This window comes from Salvelinus fontinalis, chromosome 28 (genome assembly GCF_029448725.1).
Source record: "Salvelinus fontinalis isolate EN_2023a chromosome 28, ASM2944872v1, whole genome shotgun sequence".
NCBI classification, from domain to species: Eukaryota; Metazoa; Chordata; class Actinopteri; order Salmoniformes; family Salmonidae; genus Salvelinus; species Salvelinus fontinalis.
Window position 1 is genome coordinate 2,639,374 of NC_074692.1, and position 22,476 is coordinate 2,661,849.

Below are 22,476 nucleotides of genomic sequence, written 5' to 3' on the forward strand. Positions count from 1 at the left end.
AGATTTCCACCGGTCTAATGTCCAGTGCTCATATTTCTTGGCCCAAGCAATCTCTTCTTCTTATCGGTGTCCTTTAGTAGGGGTTTCTATGCAGCATTTGGCCATGAAGGCCTGATTCACGCAGACTCCTCTGAACAGTTGATGTTGAGATGTGTCTGTTACTTGAACTCTTTGAAGCATTTATTTGGGCTGCAATCTGAGGCTGGTAACTCTAATAAACTTATCCTCTGGAGTATAGGTAACTCAGTCTTCCTTTCCTGTGGCGGTCCTCATGAAAGGCAATTTCATCATAGCACTTGATGGTTTTTGCGACTGCACTTGAAGAAGCTTTCAAAGTTCTTGCAATTTTCAGAATTGACTGACCTATGTCTTTCTAGTTTTAGCGTTTCTTGCTTTAATATGGACTTGGTCTTTTACCAAATAGGGCTATCTTCTGTATACCAGCTCTACCTTGTCACAACTCAACTGATTGGCTCAAACACATTAACACATTAAATAACACACATTTATTTTTAACAAGACACCTGTTAATTGAAATGCATTCCAGGTGAACCTTATGAAGCTGGTTGAGAAAATGCCAAGAGTGTGCAAAGCTGTCATCAAGGCAAAGTGTGGCTACTTTGAAATATATTTTGATTTGTTAAACACGGTTTTGGTTACTACATGACTTCATATGTGTTTCATAGTTTTGATGTCTTCACTATTATTCTTCAATGTATAAAATAGTAAAAATAAAGAAAAACCCTTGAATGAGTTGGTGTGTCCAAACTTTTGACTGGTACTGTACAAAATGTCAATGCAAACAGTGACCTATAACGAAGCGTTTATGAAGTCCTCTTATGTTTTAAGTTTGTCTCTAGATCTCTAGTATAATGGAAACACTTGAGTTAATGAGGGATATAAAGTATATTGAAAGCAGGTGCTTCCACTCAGGTGTGGTTCCTGAGTTAATTAAGCAATTTAAAAATGCTGGGCAGGCCATTATTTTGGCTACTATGGCTATGCCCCCATAGAATGGCAATGCCCCCATCCACAGGGCACAAGTGGTCACTGAATGGTTTGATGAGCATGAAAACGATGTAAACCATATGCCATGGCCGTCTTTCACAAGATCTCAACCCAATTTAACACTAATGGGAGATTCTGGCGCGGCTCCTGAGACTGTTTTCCACCACCATCAACAAAACACCAAATTATGGAATTTCTCATGGAAGAATAGTGTCGCATCCCTCCAATAGAGTCCCAGACACTTATAGAATCTATGCCAGGGTGCATTGAAGCTGTTCTGGCTCGTGGTGGCCCAACTCCCTATTAAGACACTTTATGTTGGTGTTTCCTTTATTTTGGCAGTTACCTGTATATGTCTGTATAGTGCCAGATCCCCCCCCCCCCCCCCCCCCCCCCCCCCCACCTAACCTTACAAGTTAACACACTGGGCTCTAGTTATAGTCAACTCCTGACCCTACTCTGAAAGTAAAGTGCCATGCATCAAGCTTGTTGTTAAACTGTGTCCAGCGCACCGAGTCATACAGATGTCTCCATTGTGTCCTCAGGATGTACTGAACAATCTGGGCTCGTCTGAGCTGGATGAGGATGACCTGATGTTGGACCTGGATCTCTCTGATGACCAACGCCAGCGTCACGGTATGGACACTCCCAATCCATTCAACAGCAAATCCACCGGCTTCATTCCGAATGGCACTATTCCTTACATTCCAAACTTGTTTTTACCCATCAGGCTCTGGTCAGAAGTAGAGCACTATATAGGGTGCCGTTGGGGACGCAGCCACCCTCTCTGCTCCTCTACTTCAGCCACTTGTCCAAGGAAACTTGGAGATTCTAGAATGACCTCTATATGTATCCAGGGACACACCCAAGTTCAAGCAGGACTAACTTGTTTGCTCAGATATTTAGGAAGTTTAGAATAGTTCTACTATAACTAAACCAAATACACTTGCTAGGACAGTTTTAAGCCAGTTCAGATGGTTTGTTCCCCCAGCATTGCTATCATTAGTTCCTTGATATTCTCATAACACTTAGCAACAGAAATGGTTAAATCTCAAGGCTTTTGATAATTTTTAAATATTTTCTCAGCAGCAGAAGACTGATTTTAAAACAAGTGTTGAGTGCGTCATAGGGAAGTGTTTTTGTAAGGATTTGTTTTTATTTTCTTACATTCACAAACTTTGTGACATAACCTCACTGGTTTTTATGTATCCTAAAGATATATTATGCATTATGTAAAGAATTGCAAAACAGAAATTACTGAGAAACAATTAATTGCCCTTATATGAATGCAAGATGAACGCAAAGATGTAGCCTATTATTAGGAGCAGGATGTGCTTGAGTGGAGACAACAGGCCAGATATGCCCCTTAGTTGACTCTTATCTAACGGGAGGTCTGAGTCAGTTCTTTCAAGACTTTCATATCTCTAGGCATGCAACATCTACGCCGGCTTGGATAATTACCTTCAATCTTAATTCTCTTAACATCCCTCTTTTTGGAGGTTGCATCAGAACACGCAAAAGTACCAGTAAACACGTACTGAGGGCAAAGCCTCTAGACAGAGAGCTTCCCAGGATGTCATCGCTAATACACATAAAAAAAAACATTTTTTTGCATAGTACGTTTTTTCTTTATACAGTGCATTTGGAAAGTATTCGGACCCCTTGACTTTTTCTACATTTTGTTACGTTACAGCCTTATTTTAAAAATGGAATAAATTGTTTTTTCCCCCGCATCAATCTACACACATAATGACAAAGCAAAAACAGGTTTTTAGAAATGATTGCAAATGTATAAATGAAGAAAAACTCACATTTACATAACTATTCAGACCCTTTACTCAGTACTTTGTTGAAGCACCTTCATGGCAGTGAAGACTTGAGCACAACTGTAATGGCTTGGCACAACTGTATTGGGGGGTTTCTCCCATTTTTCTCTGCAGATTCTCTCAAGCTCTGTCAGGTTGGATGGGGTGCGTTGCTGCACAGCTATTTTCAGGTATCTCCAGAAATGTTTGATCGAGTTCAAGTCCGGGCTCTGACTGGGCCGCTCAAGGACGTTCAGAGATTTCTCACAAAGCCACTCCTGCGTTATCTTGGCTGTGTGCTTAGGGTCGTTGTCCTGTTGGAAGGTAAACCGTCACCCAAGTCTGAGGTCCTGAGTACTCTGGAGCAGGTTTTCATGAAGGATCTTTCTGTACCTTGCTCCGTTCATCTTTCCCTCGATCCTAACTAGTCGTCCCTGCCGCTGAAAACATCCCCACAGCATGATGCTGCCACCACCATGCATCTCCGTAGGGATGGTGCCAGGTTTCCTCCAGACGTGACACTTGGCATTCAGGCCAAAGAGCTCAAACTTGGTTTTATCAGACCATGAGAGTCCTTTAGGTGCCTTTTACTGAGGAGTGGCTTCTGTCTGGCTACTCTACTATAAAGGCCTAATTTGGTGTAATTCTGCAGAGATGGTTGTCCTTCTGGAAAGTTCTCCCATTTCCACAGAGGAACTCTGGAGCTTTGTCAGAGTGACAATCAGGTTCTTGGTCTCATCCCAGACAAAGGCCCTTCTCCCCCGATTGCTCCGTTTGGCTGGTTGGCCATCTTAGGAAGAGTGTTGGTGCTTCGAAACGTCTTCCATTTAAGAATGATGGAGGCCACTGTGTTCTTGGACCCTCAATGCTGCAGAAATGTTTTGGTACCCTTCCCCAGATCTGTGCCTCGACACAATCCTGTCTCGGAGCTCTACGGACAATTCCTTCGACCTCATGGCTTGGTTTTTGCTCTGACATGCGCTGTCAACTGTGAGACCTTATATAGACATGTGTGTGCCTTTCCAAATCATGTCTAATCAATTGACTCAATCAAGATGTAGAAACCTCTCAAGGATGATCAATGGAAACAGGATGCACTTGAGCTCAATTTCGAGTCTTATAGCAAAGCATCTGAATACTTATGTAAATAAGTTATTTCTGTTTATTTTTAATAGATTTGCAAATACTTCAACAAGCCTGTTTTCGCTTTGTCATTATGGGGTATTGTGTGTAGATTGATGAATTGTTTAAGAATTGTAAAAAAAAAAAAAAAAAAGTAAAACATTTTTTTTTTTTAGAATAAGGCTGTTATGTAACAAAATATGGAAAGTCTGAATACTTTACGAATGCACTGTATACTAGCCTAAAAGGTTCAGACTGTGCTGTGAAATCCCTGCAAAGAATTGATAAATCGCACACTTAAAGTGAAGTGACGATGTGACTTACTGAAAGAGAGAATTAAGTGGAAAGTCTCTCACACTAACTCAAATTAAAGCACACACACACACACACACACACACAAATGCATGGATGCTCCTGTTTTAGTGCTCTCAGGTTGCTGCTTGGCATTTTTATTAAGAACCAGGCAGTTTCACAGCAATTTATGGGCTGCTGAGCTGAGCCACATTCAGTTTTACCTTGAAACTGAGCAAATCCACAACCCTTTTTTAAAGATCTGGTTATTTCTGATTGTCAAAACTGTTTTCTTAGTAGTTTCTGCATTAATGAAACGTTAAAACAGATGCCATTGTGTATTTTACTCTGCACTGTGAATGTAAAGGAAATATTTGATTTCTGTAGTATAGTGTTCGCTTTTAAATACTAACAACACTCGTTATAGCATATTGTCCAGGGTGGACTACTCTAAGCATGTTGTCAACTCTGTAAACGCAAGCCTGTTGCGCCACATGGCATTGACTCAATGGTTTTGTGTGTGTGTGTAGTATTCCGAGAGGACTCCAGCCAGTCCCTAGCATCCTGCCTGAACCTGATGCACTCCCCACTGGAGCCCAATGTAGACAGGATCCCTGGCAGGGAGGCCAGAGACACCACCATCATCCACAGGTGAGAGAGCCCTGCATCTATACCTAGTACATCATACTACAGCTCTCACTACACCTATAATGCTCACTACAGCTCTCCACCTACACTACACTTAGACCCACACTTACACTTATAACATTCACTACAGCTATCACTCATCCTTCACACATTCCCAACAGTGAGCAGTCACTGTATTTCCATGCAGAAAGGAAGGAAGGCTCATTACAACTCCTTAACAGAAAGTCCCATTGCTCTATATAGGAAGCCGCTATCACACAAAGCCATTAGCGCCAAACGCTTCCTTCCAGGGGTGGAACTGATTAGGTAGAACAATGAGAGCCACGAACAGGCATGGATAAAATTCTCATTGCAACTAAAGCATTGCTATCTTAATTGTTTTTTATTAGAGAAGCCTTTTGATGTGGCCTAGCAGGAAACGCTGATGGAGATTATTGCGATTAATGTGTAACATGCTATGTGTACCCCATGGACATGAATGTAACGTTCTGACTATAACTATTGTTCCCTGAAGGAGGGAAACGAGGTACAACATACTATGGGGAGTTGCACTTTCACGTCTTCGGTTGTAATCATGCCTGACAAGGCCAATGTAATCTGTGTCTCACTGGAAGCCCCACCTTCCACAGGCGATAAGTGTGAGGCTTGGTTTCATTCCTTCAATTTAATAGCACTCTTCACAGAGCCCAGGAACTGGCGGCGTTGGGCCAAATTGGTGTTGTACAGTGTTTGCTCCACTTAAAGTTTAGTGATTATGCTGCGGGAATTAGAGGTAATTTGTGGTTTAGTACGGTACCCTGCGTCACAACTTCATTGCTCCAGACCAGCGCAAGGGGGAGTTAGAGCACTGATTATGCTCTTGGGTCCTACTCTGTCTCTAACTGACAATGAATGAATGGCATACACAACATACATACATACATACATACATACACAAACACAACAAAATTACTTGTCATGCGCAAAGTCCTTACTGACTTGTCAAAACTATGTGTTTGAAAAACAAGTTTTAATGAACCCAACCTAAGTGCATGTAAACTTCCGACTTCAACTGTATGTGCATACAGCTCTCGTGGAGGGCGCCCTTGCGTACTGAACGGTAGCAATGACATTCGGAGGTAAACCTCTAGCCATTAGATTGGCCCTCTCATGGACAGGCCCATAGGAACCAAATCTCTGGCCTCACATGCCAAACCTGCCTGTGCGCCCTGGGATGACAGGTCCGCTTTAAAGGTGAATGGTTTCCGTGAACCTAGGCTGCCTGGTCCAACGGGAAGCTACAAGAATCAATGATAAACCCTCCCAGCCACAAGAATGAATTATCAGCCCTCCCTATGAGATAGCAGATCTGCACCCGAGTTGAGGCAACCGGGAACATACATCACCAAAAGTGACAGCAAATGCGCACTGCTCCGCAGCAAGGAGGGGGAGGGACTGTATCCCCCCCTGCCTGTTGAGTATGCAACTGTCGTCATGTTGATGGATCTAACCAGCACATGCCGGCCCGAAAAACGTGGGAGGTGCCTGAGCGCCATGTACATCATCAGAAGTTCCAGGTAATTGATATGCCGGGCACTCTGTGACACTGAAGTGAGTAACACTTGCACAACTCGCCCCACCCTTGGTGCGAAGTGTCGGTCGTGATCATATTGCGGAACAACGCCTGGCCCCTGAGAACCGCTTGTGACAGTAGCCGGGGATCCCTCCACTAGGCCAGTGCTGAAGGCATGTTGTGGGCAACTGAATCAACCGGTCTAGGTGGCGAGATGCATCCAAGCGCATGGTTAACGTAGTAGTAATCCCAGGGGAATGTACACTTTCATAGAAGCCATCATCCCCAGTAGACGCATGGACTGGCGAAAACATACTGTGCACCTCAACCAAATTTGGGCTATGCAGAGCTGGAACCTGGACACCCTCTCCGGGGATAGAAAAAAGCAAAGGGGTCGGGACTTTATGCCCCGTTCTAGACTTGTCCTCAGCAAGCATCTCAGAGTTTGCACTTTCAAAATGCTCTCAAATCAGCGGCTGTCACAGTCTGTGCATTTCAGTGATTAGATTTACCACCATCAACCTAAAGGATCTGTACTTTCATGTGCCCTTGTGCCCATATCACCGACATTTTATGTAGTTTCATTACAAGACGATAGATAGTCTGAGTTTTTAGTCCTCCCATTCAGCTTGTCCCTCTCACCTTGCATCTTTTCAAAGGTGATGGCAGCAGAGTCAAGGGAACAAGCAGTGTTACACACATCCACACAGTGTTACACACACACTTGTTCCTGTACCCAAGAAAGGAAAGGTAAACTGAACTAAATTATTATTGCCCCGTAGCACTCACTTCTGTCATCATGAAGTGCTTTGAGAGACAAGGTAGAGGTGATATGATCCTTATCTGACACCCTAGACCCAATTCAATTTGCTTACTGCCCCAATAGATCTGATCCAGGCTGATGTCCCATTTTCAGTGTCTAGGTTTTCTTTAAACCAGAAAAAGAGCTGAACTAAGCACCTCATAGGGACTAGTGAGCTACAGGCAGGAATCGGCAATGAATCGTAATAATGAGCCACCTATGCAGGAGTAGTGCCCTCTTGTGGACAGAGAGCGAATCACCCAACTTATTACTCTCACTCCTTGAACACGCTTCCAAACTAAGTTGTGCTTCCATGAGACTGTATGCCCTGGATGAAGCCCAGCCCCTTATGGACTCAAGGGGCTCCAGCAATGGATGACATAGCACTCCGTTTGGCCGTAACCAAACGTGGTGGCACTGACGTCACAGTAATGTTTTTGTGGAGGGACTCATCGGTCGCGCAGACCCCTTCTAAGGCCCCTTGCTCCGGGGGTTATCCAAGCCAAGTGCTCGGAGGCTGTTTCCTCATCAGAAGTACCCACAAGCCCCACTCCCTCCGACTCCAGAAATTGGAAATAGGAATGTGATTGGCATAATGCTGGGTGAAATCTAGTAAGCTTCATTCACCTGAAGTTATGCATGCTAGCTGACGTTAGCCATGATGAAGCTTCTAGTCTAGCCTCTTTGACCACAGCACGGGACGTCTTTTGAATAAACAAAATTAAAGCTAGCTACATATATTAAAGCTAGCTACATATACTAAACAAGACAGCTACCCAAGCACGTCCAACTTTAGGAAGTCAGAATATCTTGTAGTAGCTAGCTCGCCTCGGCAATTTGGATAACCTGGCTAGCACATGTTTGTTAGTTAGCCTGGTCTCGATAGTCTACATAGGACCGGATCACCGAAGTGGGACCCGGAGCCTTCTGGGAAGAGAGGCAAGCCGTGCTTAACCAAGGCAGACAGGAGGCGGGGGGATACCCACAGAACCTGGTCACCCTCTCTCTTTGAGTAGCCTCCCGTAACTGGCGACAGAGGGCACAGGAGCCGGTGAGAGAATCGACCCGACCAACGACCTAATCCATCTCCGCATCCCGCATCGGAAACACCAAGCCACCTAAAGCAGGGATCATCAACTTGATTCCGCCACGGGCTGATTTATTCATGAGGGAATGGTCGGGAGGCCGGAAACAATTACAAATAATTAGTAGACTGCAAATGGACCGCAAGAAGCCCAAACCGATATAATATTTGATTCAAACATAATCGTTTCAAACCGTGCTTACTTTTGTATACGATCACGTATTATGCGTGGGAATACTTGGGAACAGATTTTCCGAAATTAAATGTGGAGCTGATTTTATGGTGTTTTTAGTCTTATGTTCAACAATAATAATTCTGAAAATGTAAAATGCGACATGTGTGACTCCATGACTTCTAGCTAAGCTAGAAGGGGTAATCATTCTCCTAAAAGAGAAAACAGAATCACTTAAATTATTCCGTAAATTCAATGTGTGGGTTATAGGACTTGAAACTGTCATGGAAGCGGGCAACCCCACTTCTTTCATGAGCAATCTTTTCAATGAACTGTTCGGGCAGGAGAAGCTGGGTCCCATGCTGCTAATTAACATTGCGCACCGCACGGGTCCTCTCCAGAATGTCTCTTGTTGTATGATTATACAATTCCACAGTTGAAGTCAAACAGTGAATTGTTCGCCTTGCGGTGGAATCGGGGGCTCTGATCTATGCATAGAATAGGATCAGCATCCTGAGTGCCGACACTAAAACAGAGGGGGCGACCTACAACGAGGTAAGATCCCTGCTACACAAGCTAAATTTGAGATGCCGCTTCATCTACCCAGCAAAACTCATCTTGACCTTCCAGAACACAACACACACATTCTCCACTGCCAAGGAAGCTCAAGACTTCAAGAATCACATCAAACCCAACACACAAGGGGACGAGTATGATGGAACCCGATTATGACTGGCTCAACAGGAGAATATTAACACAGTGACAATGCCAATTAATAAACAATGTACAATCTATTGATGTTCCACACGGACTGGGGCTGCTTCCTTCTGGGGCTTTTGTGGCATTGAATCCCTACATGGGCAAAATATGGCAATATACACTGGCCAGTTTATTAGGTACACCTAGTACTGGGTCGGACCCCCCTTTGTCTCCAGCACAGCCTGAATTATTCGGGGTATGGATTCTTCAAGGTGTAGCATTCAATCGTTGCTCAATTGCTATCAAGGGACCTAACCTGGTCCGGAAAAACATTTGCCACACCATTACACCACTGCCACCAGCCTGTACCGTTGACACCAGGCAGGACTCTGCCATCAGCATGATGCAATAGGAACCAGGATTCGACAGATCAATTCGCCAGACTCCTCAATTGTCCGGTGTTGGTGATCGCGTGCACACGGTAGCTGATTCTTGTTTTTAGCTGATAGGAGTGGAACCAGGTGTGGCTGAAATAGCCCATCTGTGACAAGGACCCATGAATTATGCATTCCAAATGGCCGTTCTGCACATTACTGTTGTACTGTGCCGTTATTTGCCTGTTTGTGGCCCGCCTGTTAGCTTGCACGATTCTTGCAATTTTTTCCACCCACAGGATTGCTGCTGACTGTTGTGCGTGAAAAGCCCAGAAAAGCCCACATACTGGAACAGGCATGCCACGCACTGACGATCATACCACGCTCAAAGTTGCTTAGGTCAAACGCTTTGCCCATTCAAACGTTCAATTGAACAGTGACTGAATAGCTGTCTGCCTGCTTTATATAGCAAGCCACAGCCATGTGACTCACTGTCTTTAGGAGCGAGCCATTTTTGTGAACGGGATGGTGTACCTAATAAACTGACCACTGAGTGTAAGGTGGAAGTTATTCCCCTCCAAGTTCTTTTGCTACTGCTAATGAGAGTCCCTTATGGGCTAGTACACAATTGTTTTTATAATTTTTTATAAATGTATTATTGATGTCCCCATTCATTTCGGGCAGGCTATTGAATTTATCTCCCAGGGAGGACTTGGCCTACAGGCCATGATGAATTATTGTTTAGACTGCATTTCTTGCTCACATATCCTCTTTTTTACATAGTATGTAGCACTTAAATGCTTAATAAAAATGTCAAGGGCAAATATATGTTAGTCATATAAACGATATTGCTAATAATAGATGACAATGGATTAAGAACTATTGCTGCTACAGCCACCGTATCCTATTTGACGGTTTAGGCTTGCATATCTGTTATTTACTTTTCTTCATTACCCACCGTAACTTATGAGGTTTGCTAACGATACTGTAAAGGTCTGAAAATTGTTACCTATTTTGTTTTAATTTGTAAAAAAATGTCATACCTAAAGACAAAAAATATGCTCCTAAGAGACTCCATGTATAAGGCTGACACTCTCTGTTATGCTGCAGCCCGGTAATGATAGTGGGGGAGTGGAGGGGGCGGGGGAATGGTTTACAGGGAGGTTTTCTGGGTGGGGAAGAACCAATGGGTGAGTTTCCCTGTGGGTCCTGCTTTTTGTACACATCCATTGGCTTATAACACTAATGATCACAATTTTGTCATCTAATTAATTTTCCAATGCTAGCTATTCTCTTTTGGAATTTGGAAGGCCTAAATTGTCCCCTATCACCTGTTCCAGCTGTCTTGATATCCTAGCAAGAAACCATATTCATATAACAAGAAACACCTGCGTCATAAGGACGCACATAGAGTGCAGAACCATTTCTACAATCTGGCTGCTTTTTCATCAGCCTCAAACAAAAGCTGTAATCATAATGAAACTCAAAATCACCATCTTGGGTAAAGGGCGAAGACCAAGAACGCAGAATCACTTTTCTAAAATGCATCCATAATGGAAAGAGAATTGCTTTTATTAATGTGCACAGTCCAAATTCATATGATCCAAAGTTTTTTGATTCTCTGAACAGCATATTGTTGGAATTAACTGAATTCCATCTGGTTATTGGAACAGACATGAATGCCATTTTGGACATGGGGTACAAATATAATAAGACCAACTACAATCCACATGCAACCAAGCACATAATCCAGAAGCAAACAAATCCACTTTCTACTTAAACAGGCATAAAACATTTTCTCAAATAATATAAAATCTATCTACACTTCTATTTTCTAAAGCCAGCAAAATAGAAATTAGACATGTGAGCTTGTCCAATCATCACGCCTACTACTGCCAATTACAAATGTCCGAATCTCCTAAAAGAGCCACAAAGATGGCGTTTCAACGTTTCATTACTACAAAGTCCTACATTCTGTCATCAATTTTAAATTGAACTAAATTAATGTATAATGATCCATTTCATTCAATGACTCGTGGATTCTATTGGATGCCACCAAATGTTTTATAAAAAATAATGCAACTGCATTTGTATCTGGGTTGAATAAATCACAATTATGGAAGATATCAGAATTGGAAATATTAACAGCGTTAGTGGTAACAACAACAAAAATTCAGACCAGGTAGCTATTATTCTTTCCAAAGTCAAGACCGAACTTAATTTATTGAAAAGACAGAGAGCCGAATTTGCCATCCATTGAGTTGGACTCAACTATGGTAATCGTCCCAGTTGTTTACTGCCCAACAAGCTAAGCAGTAATGACCAATTAGCTGATACAGCAACTATTGAATCTGAAACAGGGGAATTACTATCAGAACCCAAATTAATCAAATATTCTCCTGCTTTTTATAATTCTCTGATTTGTAAATCCACACCAAGCCAGACGAGAGCATGTGAGTGGAGTTGAGTTGAGTTGAGCGGTCCACAATCCCGCTCATCGCTCACCACTCCAGCGCTTCATGTCCTTAACAACCATTCCACTAAAAAACGCTTCTCGCTCACAAGAAGAAAGAAAAAATGCTGATCCATATTCGCTCCATTTGTTAAAATCACAATTTAACCAACACCCATGTATTTTTGTGACTATCTGGACCTACCATTTGGTTTTAATGTATTGAAACCAAACCATATGATTTTAAATGAAAAGTATTTTAATAAACAACATGAAAGGTGACAGTAAGAAGTGCTCATTTCAAATATGCTACTTAATCTAATAGGCTACCTAATTAAACAGCGTACAAATAGGTCAGGAGCCAGACATGTAGCCGAAGAAGGAATGAAAATGAATTATTTAGGCTATTATGTATTTATTTATTTATTATTAGCCTATTATTTCAAGGCTATAGCCTACAAATAAATACGTTGTGAATAATTTGTAAGTGCGACACAGTAGGCTGGCATGAACATTAAGCGCTCAGCATTTAAACAATATTTTGTTGTATTCAATTATTATAGTCTATAAATTGCACATACAGTGCCTTCTGAAATTCAGACCCCTTGACTTTTTCCACATTTCGTTAGATTACAGCCTTACATCAATCTCCTTATAATACCCCATAATGACAAAGCAAAAACAGGATTTTAGAAATGTTTGCTATTTATATATAAAAAACTGAAATATTAAGTTTACCTAAGTATTCAGACCCCTTACTCAGTACTTTGTTGAAGCACCCTTTGGCAGCGATTACAGCCTCAAGTCTTCTTGGGTATGACGCTACAAGCTTGGCCCACCTGTATTTGGGGACTTTCTCCCATTCTTCTCTGCAGATCCTCTCAAGCTCTGTCAGGTTGGATGGGGAGCGTGCTGCACAGCTATTTTCAGGTCTCTCCAGAGATGTTCAATCGGGTTCAAGTCCAGGCTCTGGCTGGGCCACTCAAGGACATTCAGAGACTTGTCACGAAGCCACTCCTGCGTTGTCTTGGCTATGTGCTTAGGGTCGTTGTCCTGTTGGAAGATGAACCTTCTTCCCAGTCTGAGATCCTGAGTGCTCTGGAGCAGGTTTTCATCAAGGATCTCTCTGTACTTTGCTCCGTTAATTTTTGCCTCGGTCCTGACTAGTTGCCCAGTCCCTGCTGCTGAAAACATCCCCACCGCATGATTCTGCCACCACAATGCTTCACCGTAGGGATGGTGCCAGGTTTCCTCCAGATGTGACACTTGGCGTTCAGGCCAAAGAGTTCATCAGACCAGAGAATCTTGAAGTAATAGCCTTGAAATACTAGGCTAATAATAATATAGCATAAATAATTCATTTTCATTCCTTCTTAGGCTACTTGTCTGGGTCCTGAGTTATTTAGAGTGTTCTTGCTCACCTCCCTCACCAAGGCCCTTCTCCCCCAATTGCTCAGTTTGGCTGTGCGGTCAGCTCTAGGAAGTGTCTTGGTGGTTCCAAACTTCTTCCATTTAAGAATGATGGAGGTCACTGTGTTCTTGGAGATCTTCAATGCTGCAGAAATATATTTTGGTACCTTTCCCCAGATCTGTGCCTCGACACAATCCTGTCTCGGAGGTCTACAGACAATTCCTTCAACCTCATAGCTTGGTTTTTGCTCTGACATGCACTGTCCAACTGTGGGACCTTATATAGACAGGTGTGTGACTTTCCAAATCATGTCCAATGAATTGCATTTACCACAGGTGGACTCCCAAGGATGATCAATGGAAAGAAGGATGCATCTGAGCTCAATTTCGAGTCTCATAGCAAAGGTTCTGAATGCTTATGTAAATAAGGTATTTCTGCTTTTTATGTTTAATACATTTGCAAAAATGTCTAAAACATTTCATTTTGTCTGTATGGGTATTGTGTGTAGATTGCTGAGGATTTATTTTTATCCATTTTAGAATAAGGCTGTAACGTAACAAAGTACTTAAAGTACTGTAACGTAACAAATACTTTACAAAGGCACTGTAGGCTGTGACAACCTTAGACTTCAATAAAAACGAAACAAAAATTAGGCCTTTGAATTCACTTTAAGGAACACGAGTTTGGCCATAGTCTGTGCCTTCAGGCTCATGTGATGGTGCCTGGAGAGCAGGCCAGCAGTGGAAAGTAACCTCTCCACACTTGCAAAGCCACTATGGATGCTAAACCACCCTTCGGGCCACTCTTGCCATGCTGGGCAGAGATGCAGAGTTTTTTAAAATTTATTTGTAGGCTGAAAAGGTTAAGCAAAATAACCCTATCAAAACAGAATTCTCCTTGAAAGAGTTAATGTCAGGCCTATTGGGTCAAAATCAATGATAGCCTATAGACAATGGATAATAGAATGAAAATGAACTCAACTTTTAAAATATCCGATTTTTTGTTTAGAAATACTTTGATACATACTTTCCTTTCTGTTCGCATGTGCACGCATTGCCACTGAAAAACAACCCCCACACCATGATGCTGCCGCCACCATGCTTCACCGTAGGGATGGTGCCAGGTTTCCTCCAGACATGACACTTGGCATTCAGGCTAAAAGAGTTCAATCTTTGTTTCATCAGACCAACAGAAAAAGCGAACCTTTCCCGCCGTCCCCTAGTCTCGCACACAAACCAATTCGAGCGAGGGCTGCCTGAGCATGTGCCGAGACATACAAGACAACAAACGTATCTTTTAATTCATTGGGGCATGTCTCAAACCCAAACCCGGCTTGTTAGCTTTCGTTGTTTTGTTCGCTTTAGACATTTTATTTTGTAGCATGAATCGTTCCTGTTCACACAGAGGTGAAGAGCAGAATAATTGAAGGAATGAATCCGAGCCTCACGCGTATCACTTGTGGAAGGCGGGGCTTCCAGCGTGGTGCGTATTTCTTTGTTCTTGTCTGGCGTGATTGTAGATCCTTCAACCGAAGGCGTATGTTGTACCGAAGTTGACTGACTGAAAGGGAACCAGCATAACAGGGACGTATTCATAGAATACATTTTGTGCACTTTTCCCTCAGTAGTAGATATCTGCTAAAACAACACCTGCCATTATTGTGTATATGTGCACCGTGGCAGATTTAGCAATATTGTTGATTTGGCCGCACACTTGGAGGATAGGCTTATTTGAGCTTATAGAGTCAACAATAAAGATTTGCAGTGTAGTTTGTTATTGCCTTCATTATTTCCTGCCTGACAAGTGTTGGATGCAGATTGTTACTTTGTCTCGCTGTACTTTCATGTGGGCGACTTTTATTCGCAACTGCTGTGTTACCACATAGTTTCTGTGTTGGAGGTGTTGCCTCTTCCACGAAACGGGGATGTGCTATCTGAAGTCCAATGAGAAATTATTGTCATTGTTTTTGTTTCCAAAACGTTTTAAAACGTGTGCCCTAATGAACGCAACCCTGGAGACTACCTGGAAAGAGAGAGCTTTTTTTTCTTCCAATCAGAGCTTGGAATGATTTGGCACCGAGTACTGTCAGTGACAGGGGCCCGCCTGACCTCAGAGCAAGGTCGCACAGCTCCAGAACTGGAGTGTCCCAGAAGCGCAAAGTTCCCCTCAGTTCAGACACATTTGTTTTACCCTCCTTCGAATTTATGCTTACGAAAAAAGATTGCTGTCAGAGTGCAGTATAACTGCAGTACGCTCTGATTATTGCAATTATTCTGCAATTACTGCGTCCAAAATACCACAGTCGACTGCCATATTTGAAATCAAATTTCCACCCTTTCAATTTGCTTGTTGCCATGTGAACTGTCTCAGGCTTTTCGTTACACTTTTTTACTATTCAGAAGACATATTGACCAAGTGAAGGGCTCGCAAACATTTGATGGTGTCCAGATCAATCCATAAGGCAAAACCAGTGGCTGTTTGACAGCAGCCATATGTTTATTAAGCCCATGTGAAGGCTTATTTTAGTTGCTTGACAAAAAAACTCTTGGTTAATTGCTTTATTTCTCTGATTTGTTCTTTACTTGCGCTTTCTCTCTCACTTGAGACGATTGCACTGAGTTATGGGCGGCATATGTGGCGATGATGTCCTGAACGGGTCGATCTTGCCAGATGTAGCGTTTTTAAAGATGATGCCGAGTGGTGGAATCGCAGGCGTACCCTGATGGCAAGCTCCTAATGTTGATGCCGTGTGACAGGGGAGAAGGGTGCCACGCACGGGAGCATGCACATGTTTACACGGCAGTCTCGTGTGCAAGCAGCTAATTACTGTAGGAGGAGAAAGTCGTGGCCCGAAACCTGGCCTAGATATGAGATTCATCATCCTCTGTCCTTTCACCACCAACCAACCAGTGATACATAGACATGGTCCATTTGTTGTGAGGACCCTGGTCCTTTCTAAACAGCATTTATGTCTTCCACCACCTTGGTTTCTCATTGTTTTTATGCACACATTGCGTTGTGACGGAGACATGGAGAGTCGAGAGTTGCATGTTTTTTGGGTGACTGTACAGTGCATGTCAAGACTAGTAGGCAAATGCCCTCACAAATTTTACGAGGCTTTTGGGTTTGTAAATGGTTAACAGGCCCCCACATCTTTAGAATAAACAAATCAACATAAATGTGCTTGGAGCACAAACACATCAGGCCCTAATTCAGAGAGTTTTAAATCCTTGCAGTTCATCCCGTGCCAAGAGCTCATGTGTCCCAGCCATCACATGTTGCCCATCATACACACAAGCACGCACATACACACAGTCCAAGTCCAATTAGGCCTATCAGGAAAAAGTTCAGGTTCTGTGGGAGAATACGGTACAGCTGATTGGAGGACTTCACATGTAGCCATAGTCAAAGATTTAGAAGAATACAAACATAACTACAATTAGGAAATACAACAATTACAAATACCAGAAGTCTGAATTGTTCACAATCCTGGCTAGATAGAGGTACTGTATTTTAGGGTAATACTTGACAAAATCGATAACTGGTAATGACTTCTTTCCCTTAAACCGTCTAACTGGGGCAACAACATACATTTTTGGGGAAATAGCTAATTTTGGGGAAAGCACAACAACATCCCACGACAGATGGTTTACCACCAATCCTGTGGAGCATTGAATTATGTGGCCTGCTGTGTGTCTGGCTGGGAGAATAGGCAATACACTCACCGTAGTGTTGGTACAGAATGCTTATGTTGAGAGATGAAAGCAGCCCAGGACACTCTGCCTTTGGTCGACAGTCTCAATGTTAATTGACTCTGTGTTGTGAGGACAATGCAGCCTGGTGAGTGACAAAGATTTATTCATATTTATTGCAGTCCTAGCTAATGCTTTTTAGGCAGCCATAATTCATTTGACTACGTGTAAGTATTTGTCAGTTGGCCTTCTCTGGAAATGGAAAGCATTTACAAAAAGAGAAACATGTTGCCCTGAGCACAAGAAATCATTTTCTGCGGGAGTTCAGTCAAAATATTTAAACTCCAAAGTTAATTGGATTTTTCAGAATAGTGAAATGGATCCCGTTGAATGTTTCTGCAAAGAAAGCTTTGTATTGCAGCGTTGGTAAGTTGACAGCCAGTCACATCCTGTAGTAGTCCTAGTGTCTGCAGGTGCCTGGCTTGGTCTGCTCTGTGCCTGCCCTGCTCTGTTTATCCACTACAGGCCTACAGCACAAGCACCCAGAGACAGACCAGAGGACACTGGCTATCAGCCCTAATCCACAGCCTTGACGAAGTGACAAGATTGATCGTCCTAAGGAGAGACATCACGCCTCCTGTAGGTTATTCATCATCTTGCTGAGGAGACTGTCTGCAGCTGCATACATACACTATATATACAAAAGTATGTGGACACCCCTTCAAATGAGTGGATTTCGCTATTTCAGCCACATCCGTTGCTGACAGGTGTATAAAATTGAACACACAGCCATGCAATCTCCATAAACAAACAGTGGTAGTAGAATGGCCTTACCGAAGAGCTCAGTGACTTTCAACGTGGCACTGTCATAAGATGCCATCTCTCCAAGTCAGTTTTTTACATTTCTGCCCTGCTAGAGCTGCCCCGGTCAACTGTAAGTGCTGTTATTATGAAGTGGAAATGTTTAGGAGCAACAACGGCTCAACCGCAAGGTGGTAGGCCATACAAGCACACAGAACGGGACCACCGAATTCTGGAGTAAAAATCATTTCTACACTCACTACCAATTTCCAAACTGCCTCTGGAAGCAATGCCAGCACAAGAACTGTTCATTGGGAGCTTCCTGAAATGGGTTTCCATGGCCGGGCAGCCGCACACAAGCCTATGATCGCAATGCGAAGGGTCGGCTGGAGTGTTGTAAAGCTCGGCGCCATTTGACTCTGGAGCAGTGTAAATGCGGTCTCGGACAGACCGATAAATCTGGGTTTGGTAGATGCCTGGAGAACGCTACCTGCTCAAATGCATAGTGCCAACTGTCAAGTTTGATGGAGGAGGAATAATGGTCTGGGGCTGTTTTTCATGGTGTGGGCTAGGCCCCTTAGTTCCATTGAAGGGAAATATTAACGCTACAGCATACAATGACATTCTAGATTCTGTACTTCCAACTTTGTGGCAACAGTTTGGGGAAGGCCCTTTCCTGTTTTAGCATGACAATGCCCCTGTGCACAAAGCGAGGTCTATACAGGAATAGTTTATCGAGATCGGTGTGGAAGAACTTGACTGGCCTGCACAGAGCCTGACCTCAACCATCTAACACCTTCGGGATGAATTGGAACGCATACTGCGAGCCAGGCCTAATCACCCAACATCAGTGCTGAGATGTGAGTCCTCCATGGCTCCAACACACACAGAACCAGCCACTGCACACTCACCTCAGGAGAGCAAACCAATTCATCTGTGGCATCATGTAGACGTAAGCATTGATGACTGAAATATTTCAGACCACATTCATCCGCATCCCCTTGAGCAATTTATGCTTAATGTTAATCCGTTAAAAGAAGACTTTCATCTTGACTTCTCCGCATTTCTGAAATCTATAGTTTCTGTGTTTGTTTTGGGAGGGAGAGGCTCCATGTGGCCTGATTGGTCGACAGGCAGGAAATCAGAGGAGGCCTGTGTGATGGATCATGTCTTTAGTCAGGTGTTCTGTGTAGACCCACTCTCTCATCACTACCTATAGAAAACATGTCAATGTAAGTGCTTCTGGGGACATTTGAACGCTTGACTATGTTTTAATTGTTGCGGCTTGCAAACGAGAGTATTATGACGAGACGTTTTTGCTACTAGTTTTCCCAACTAAACACTCGTCTTGGATGGTCTTTTGTGCCAATAAAGCATTGGTGAACCGAATGCATCTCAATGTCCGTGCTAAAACTCTCCTGGTCTAGGTGTTATGAATACTGTTTTATAATGAGCTAGAGCCTCCTGATTTGTTTTTGTGTTGTTGTTGCATGCAGTCGCAAGCTCTCTTTGTTGTCGCTCAACTTTGGAAAATGTCATGTCGCACAACACAGCAGTGTAAAAAAAAAAAAGTCAACAGTATGAAAAATAAATGTCCGTGTAAAGGCCTTCCTTTCAATGACAGTCTGTTATGTATCGCTCAGATATCCAACTCACTCACGGTCTTCTTCGACAATGGCCTGCGTAGGTAGAGAACCAACTGGAGCGAATTTGGGGCCGCAGTCAATTTTGTTTGCAATCAAAACATCCCAATCCCCACATCTCCATTTTGCGGAGGAGGGTAAGGAAGTGAAATGACGGATTCAACTGTTGATAAAGTTATCTGGACACCATTAATCTCTCATTGCTCAAACTCTGGTCAGGTGGAAACTCTAATGCAATGTCTCGAACACAGTTGAGCAATGTTTTACGAGGACCACTCAGATTCCTTTTTACACCTAATATCTGCGATGGTAATCGCTCATATGAAATAATTCATCACAGCTCCTGTCCTCCCGGGAATGAAGTATTATCTCAAACGAGGAAGTGGATCCAATTTATATTTGCGGACATGGTTCATTTTCTCGGCTGCCTATTTGGAGCAACTCTGAAGTGACACCTGGACCTCTTTGGCTGCATGATGAAGGGGGGTTTATCATCAGACGGAGCAACTCTTTTAAGCGAAGTTCACACAGGCCCTCGGAGAGAATGTAGACTCATCTCGTCAACTGTTTTGTTTTTCTGTGTGAACAGGCTCTAGTGTTCTAATCTCTGAACACAACTGGCAAACTCTCAACCAGTCCATTTGAGATGAGTCTAGATTCTGTTTGAACTCTGCATTAGATAACGTGTCATTAAAGAAAGTGCTTTCTGTCTTTTAAAATGCTATGTTCAGCCCACAATACATTTAAGATGCTGTAGGCCTATTGGTAAAGGATGTTGTAAAGGGACTCTTTAGGTGAGCCCTAATCAACGAACAAACAGTGTAGGACATACTACTTTATTTTCAATGATTTGAATTGTGTATTTAAGCAAAAAGAAGTTGTGGTATATGGCCAGTATACTATGGCTAAGGGCTCTTTTTACGCACGACGCAACGCGGACTGCCTGGATACAGCCATTAGCCGTGGTATATTGGCCATATACCACAACCCCCGAGGTGCCTTATTCCTATTATAAACTGGTTACCAACATAATTACAAGACTAAAAAAATATTATTAGTAATTTCTTTTTCTCCCATACCCGGGGTATCCGGTTTGATATACCATGGCTTTCAGCCAATGGACTCAAACCACCCAGTTTATAATAGTGAATAAATAGGACTTTGGCACATTTGTTCTCCTTTGCAACTGTAGTATTTTAAGTTAGGAGCTATCTGTGAATATGCCCCCCCTTCTGTGCATGTTTGTTCCGATTTGTGGGTGTGAAGGTGGTGCTTCTGTGCTTGTGTTCCAGGGAGCCTTGCCGGCCGACCACCCTGCTGCCGTCTGACTGGTGCCTGGGCCGGGAGGACGAGGCCCCGGGGCTGGAGGCACTACCCCTCAGGCTGATGCAGCAGGACTGCACTTCCGTCAAGACCCTGCTGCTGCGCCTCCGGAGGACCCTGCAGGAGGTAGGCTGCAGTAGTACCACCTGTCACACCTTACACCAGGGGTATTCAAATCAGAGCCTAGATGTCCAGGGTCCTGCTGGTTTTCTGTTCTACCTGATAATTAGTTGCACACACTTGGTTTCCCAGCCAGGTTTAAATCAGTCTTTGATTAGAGGGGAAGAATGAAAATCAGCAGTGGAACTGGCTTCGACGTCCAGATTTGAATTTACACTCCACTCACTGCAGTACGCAAGCAAGGGGGGTGGAGGAATAGGGTAAACATGGCTCTTCCCCCTGCAAGTTCATTCATAACTACATAGTAGTCGATAGAAACTGTCATACCCATGGATTACAAAGGTCCTAGATAATGGGCATTAGTAACTCAATCATCCATTTGATAGCAACACATGATGTAGCCTACAGCAGAATGGTGGATGCCCCAGCAGTAGCAGCAGCACAGCAGTCCCAATACCAGCCAGTCTCTACCAGTATTCTGCTCTATCAGCTCTGAACATGGTATATTTAAACCTCAAAAACAAGTGCTGGAAGTAATTTACATTTGTTCATTTAAATAGCTGTGTGCTTTTGGCGTTGTCACACAGTGAAGCCTGGAGCTTGTTAAAGCCTCAGCCTGACGCCATGCCCTCCGCAGCTTTTTAAATGCCTTTGTGTATTTAATGGGGGTTTTAATTCTGGGAATGGATAGTATCTAGAGTGGCTAGGGAAACGCAATCAAATTACATCCCACTATTATAAATGTGATTAGCTATTTGTGTAATGGCTAATTAACTGAGAAATCACACAGCAGACTCCACGGTGTTTGGTTAACATTTAATTCTTGGAATCCATTCCACAATAACCGTGGACCAGAACCAGTCCTACAGTACCAAGCGTGGCTGCTCTGGTAGAAAAACAGTGCCTCTAACAGTAGCAGAATGATTATATTCCTTGGTGACAAGACATTAGGCACTGCTGGCCAAGCAGTAATTCACAACATCCTGTGTTGCTTTGAAGGTCATCTCCCCCTAGTAGCACCTGCTAGTAGCTGCTGTGTTTTAAACTGAGATCCAAGCCAACACAAAAAGATCACAATGCGAGTCCAATGATGCACTGTCTGATTCTCTCTGTTATTTGTTCGTCTTTTTGCGTTTTTCTCAAAAAGACCCATCAGCCAGATAAAATTTAAGTCTACATTAACAATTAGAGGCTGTACAGGAGAAGGGCCAGAGAGGAGCACACAACAGAAGAACATGAATATTGAAGAGGAAATTGTTTGCCCTCTCTGCTGACTCCGTACTCTCATTAACTTGCAAATGTGCTGCCTTCCATCGCCGTATGTAACAAGACCGCTCGGTAACAAGAAATAAGAATGACTTGTTTATTTACTTTGCATTTTATTTGCTTGACCTCGTGATATTGAGACCTGGCTGTTTTTCTTCTCCGTTCCCGCTCTGTGGTGTTTCATCCTCTCCACATCCAGAATAAAACGCTC

General features: G+C 43.2%; 1 protein-coding gene across 4 annotated transcripts in view; it reads left to right on the plus strand.

The window, feature by feature from the left end:
• Window positions 1-22,476, plus strand: part of LOC129825956 (serine-rich coiled-coil domain-containing protein 1-like) — a 102,678-nt gene that overhangs the window by 14,153 nt on the left and 66,049 nt on the right. For all 4 annotated transcript variants that reach the window (XM_055886125.1, XM_055886126.1, XM_055886124.1 and 1 more), the window contains exons 4-6: window positions 1,554-1,644; window positions 4,757-4,877; window positions 20,849-21,005. In XM_055886125.1, the coding sequence (XP_055742100.1) occupies window positions 1,554-1,644; window positions 4,757-4,877; window positions 20,849-21,005 (369 nt within the window). The remainder of the gene's footprint in view (window positions 1-1,553; window positions 1,645-4,756; window positions 4,878-20,848; window positions 21,006-22,476) is intronic.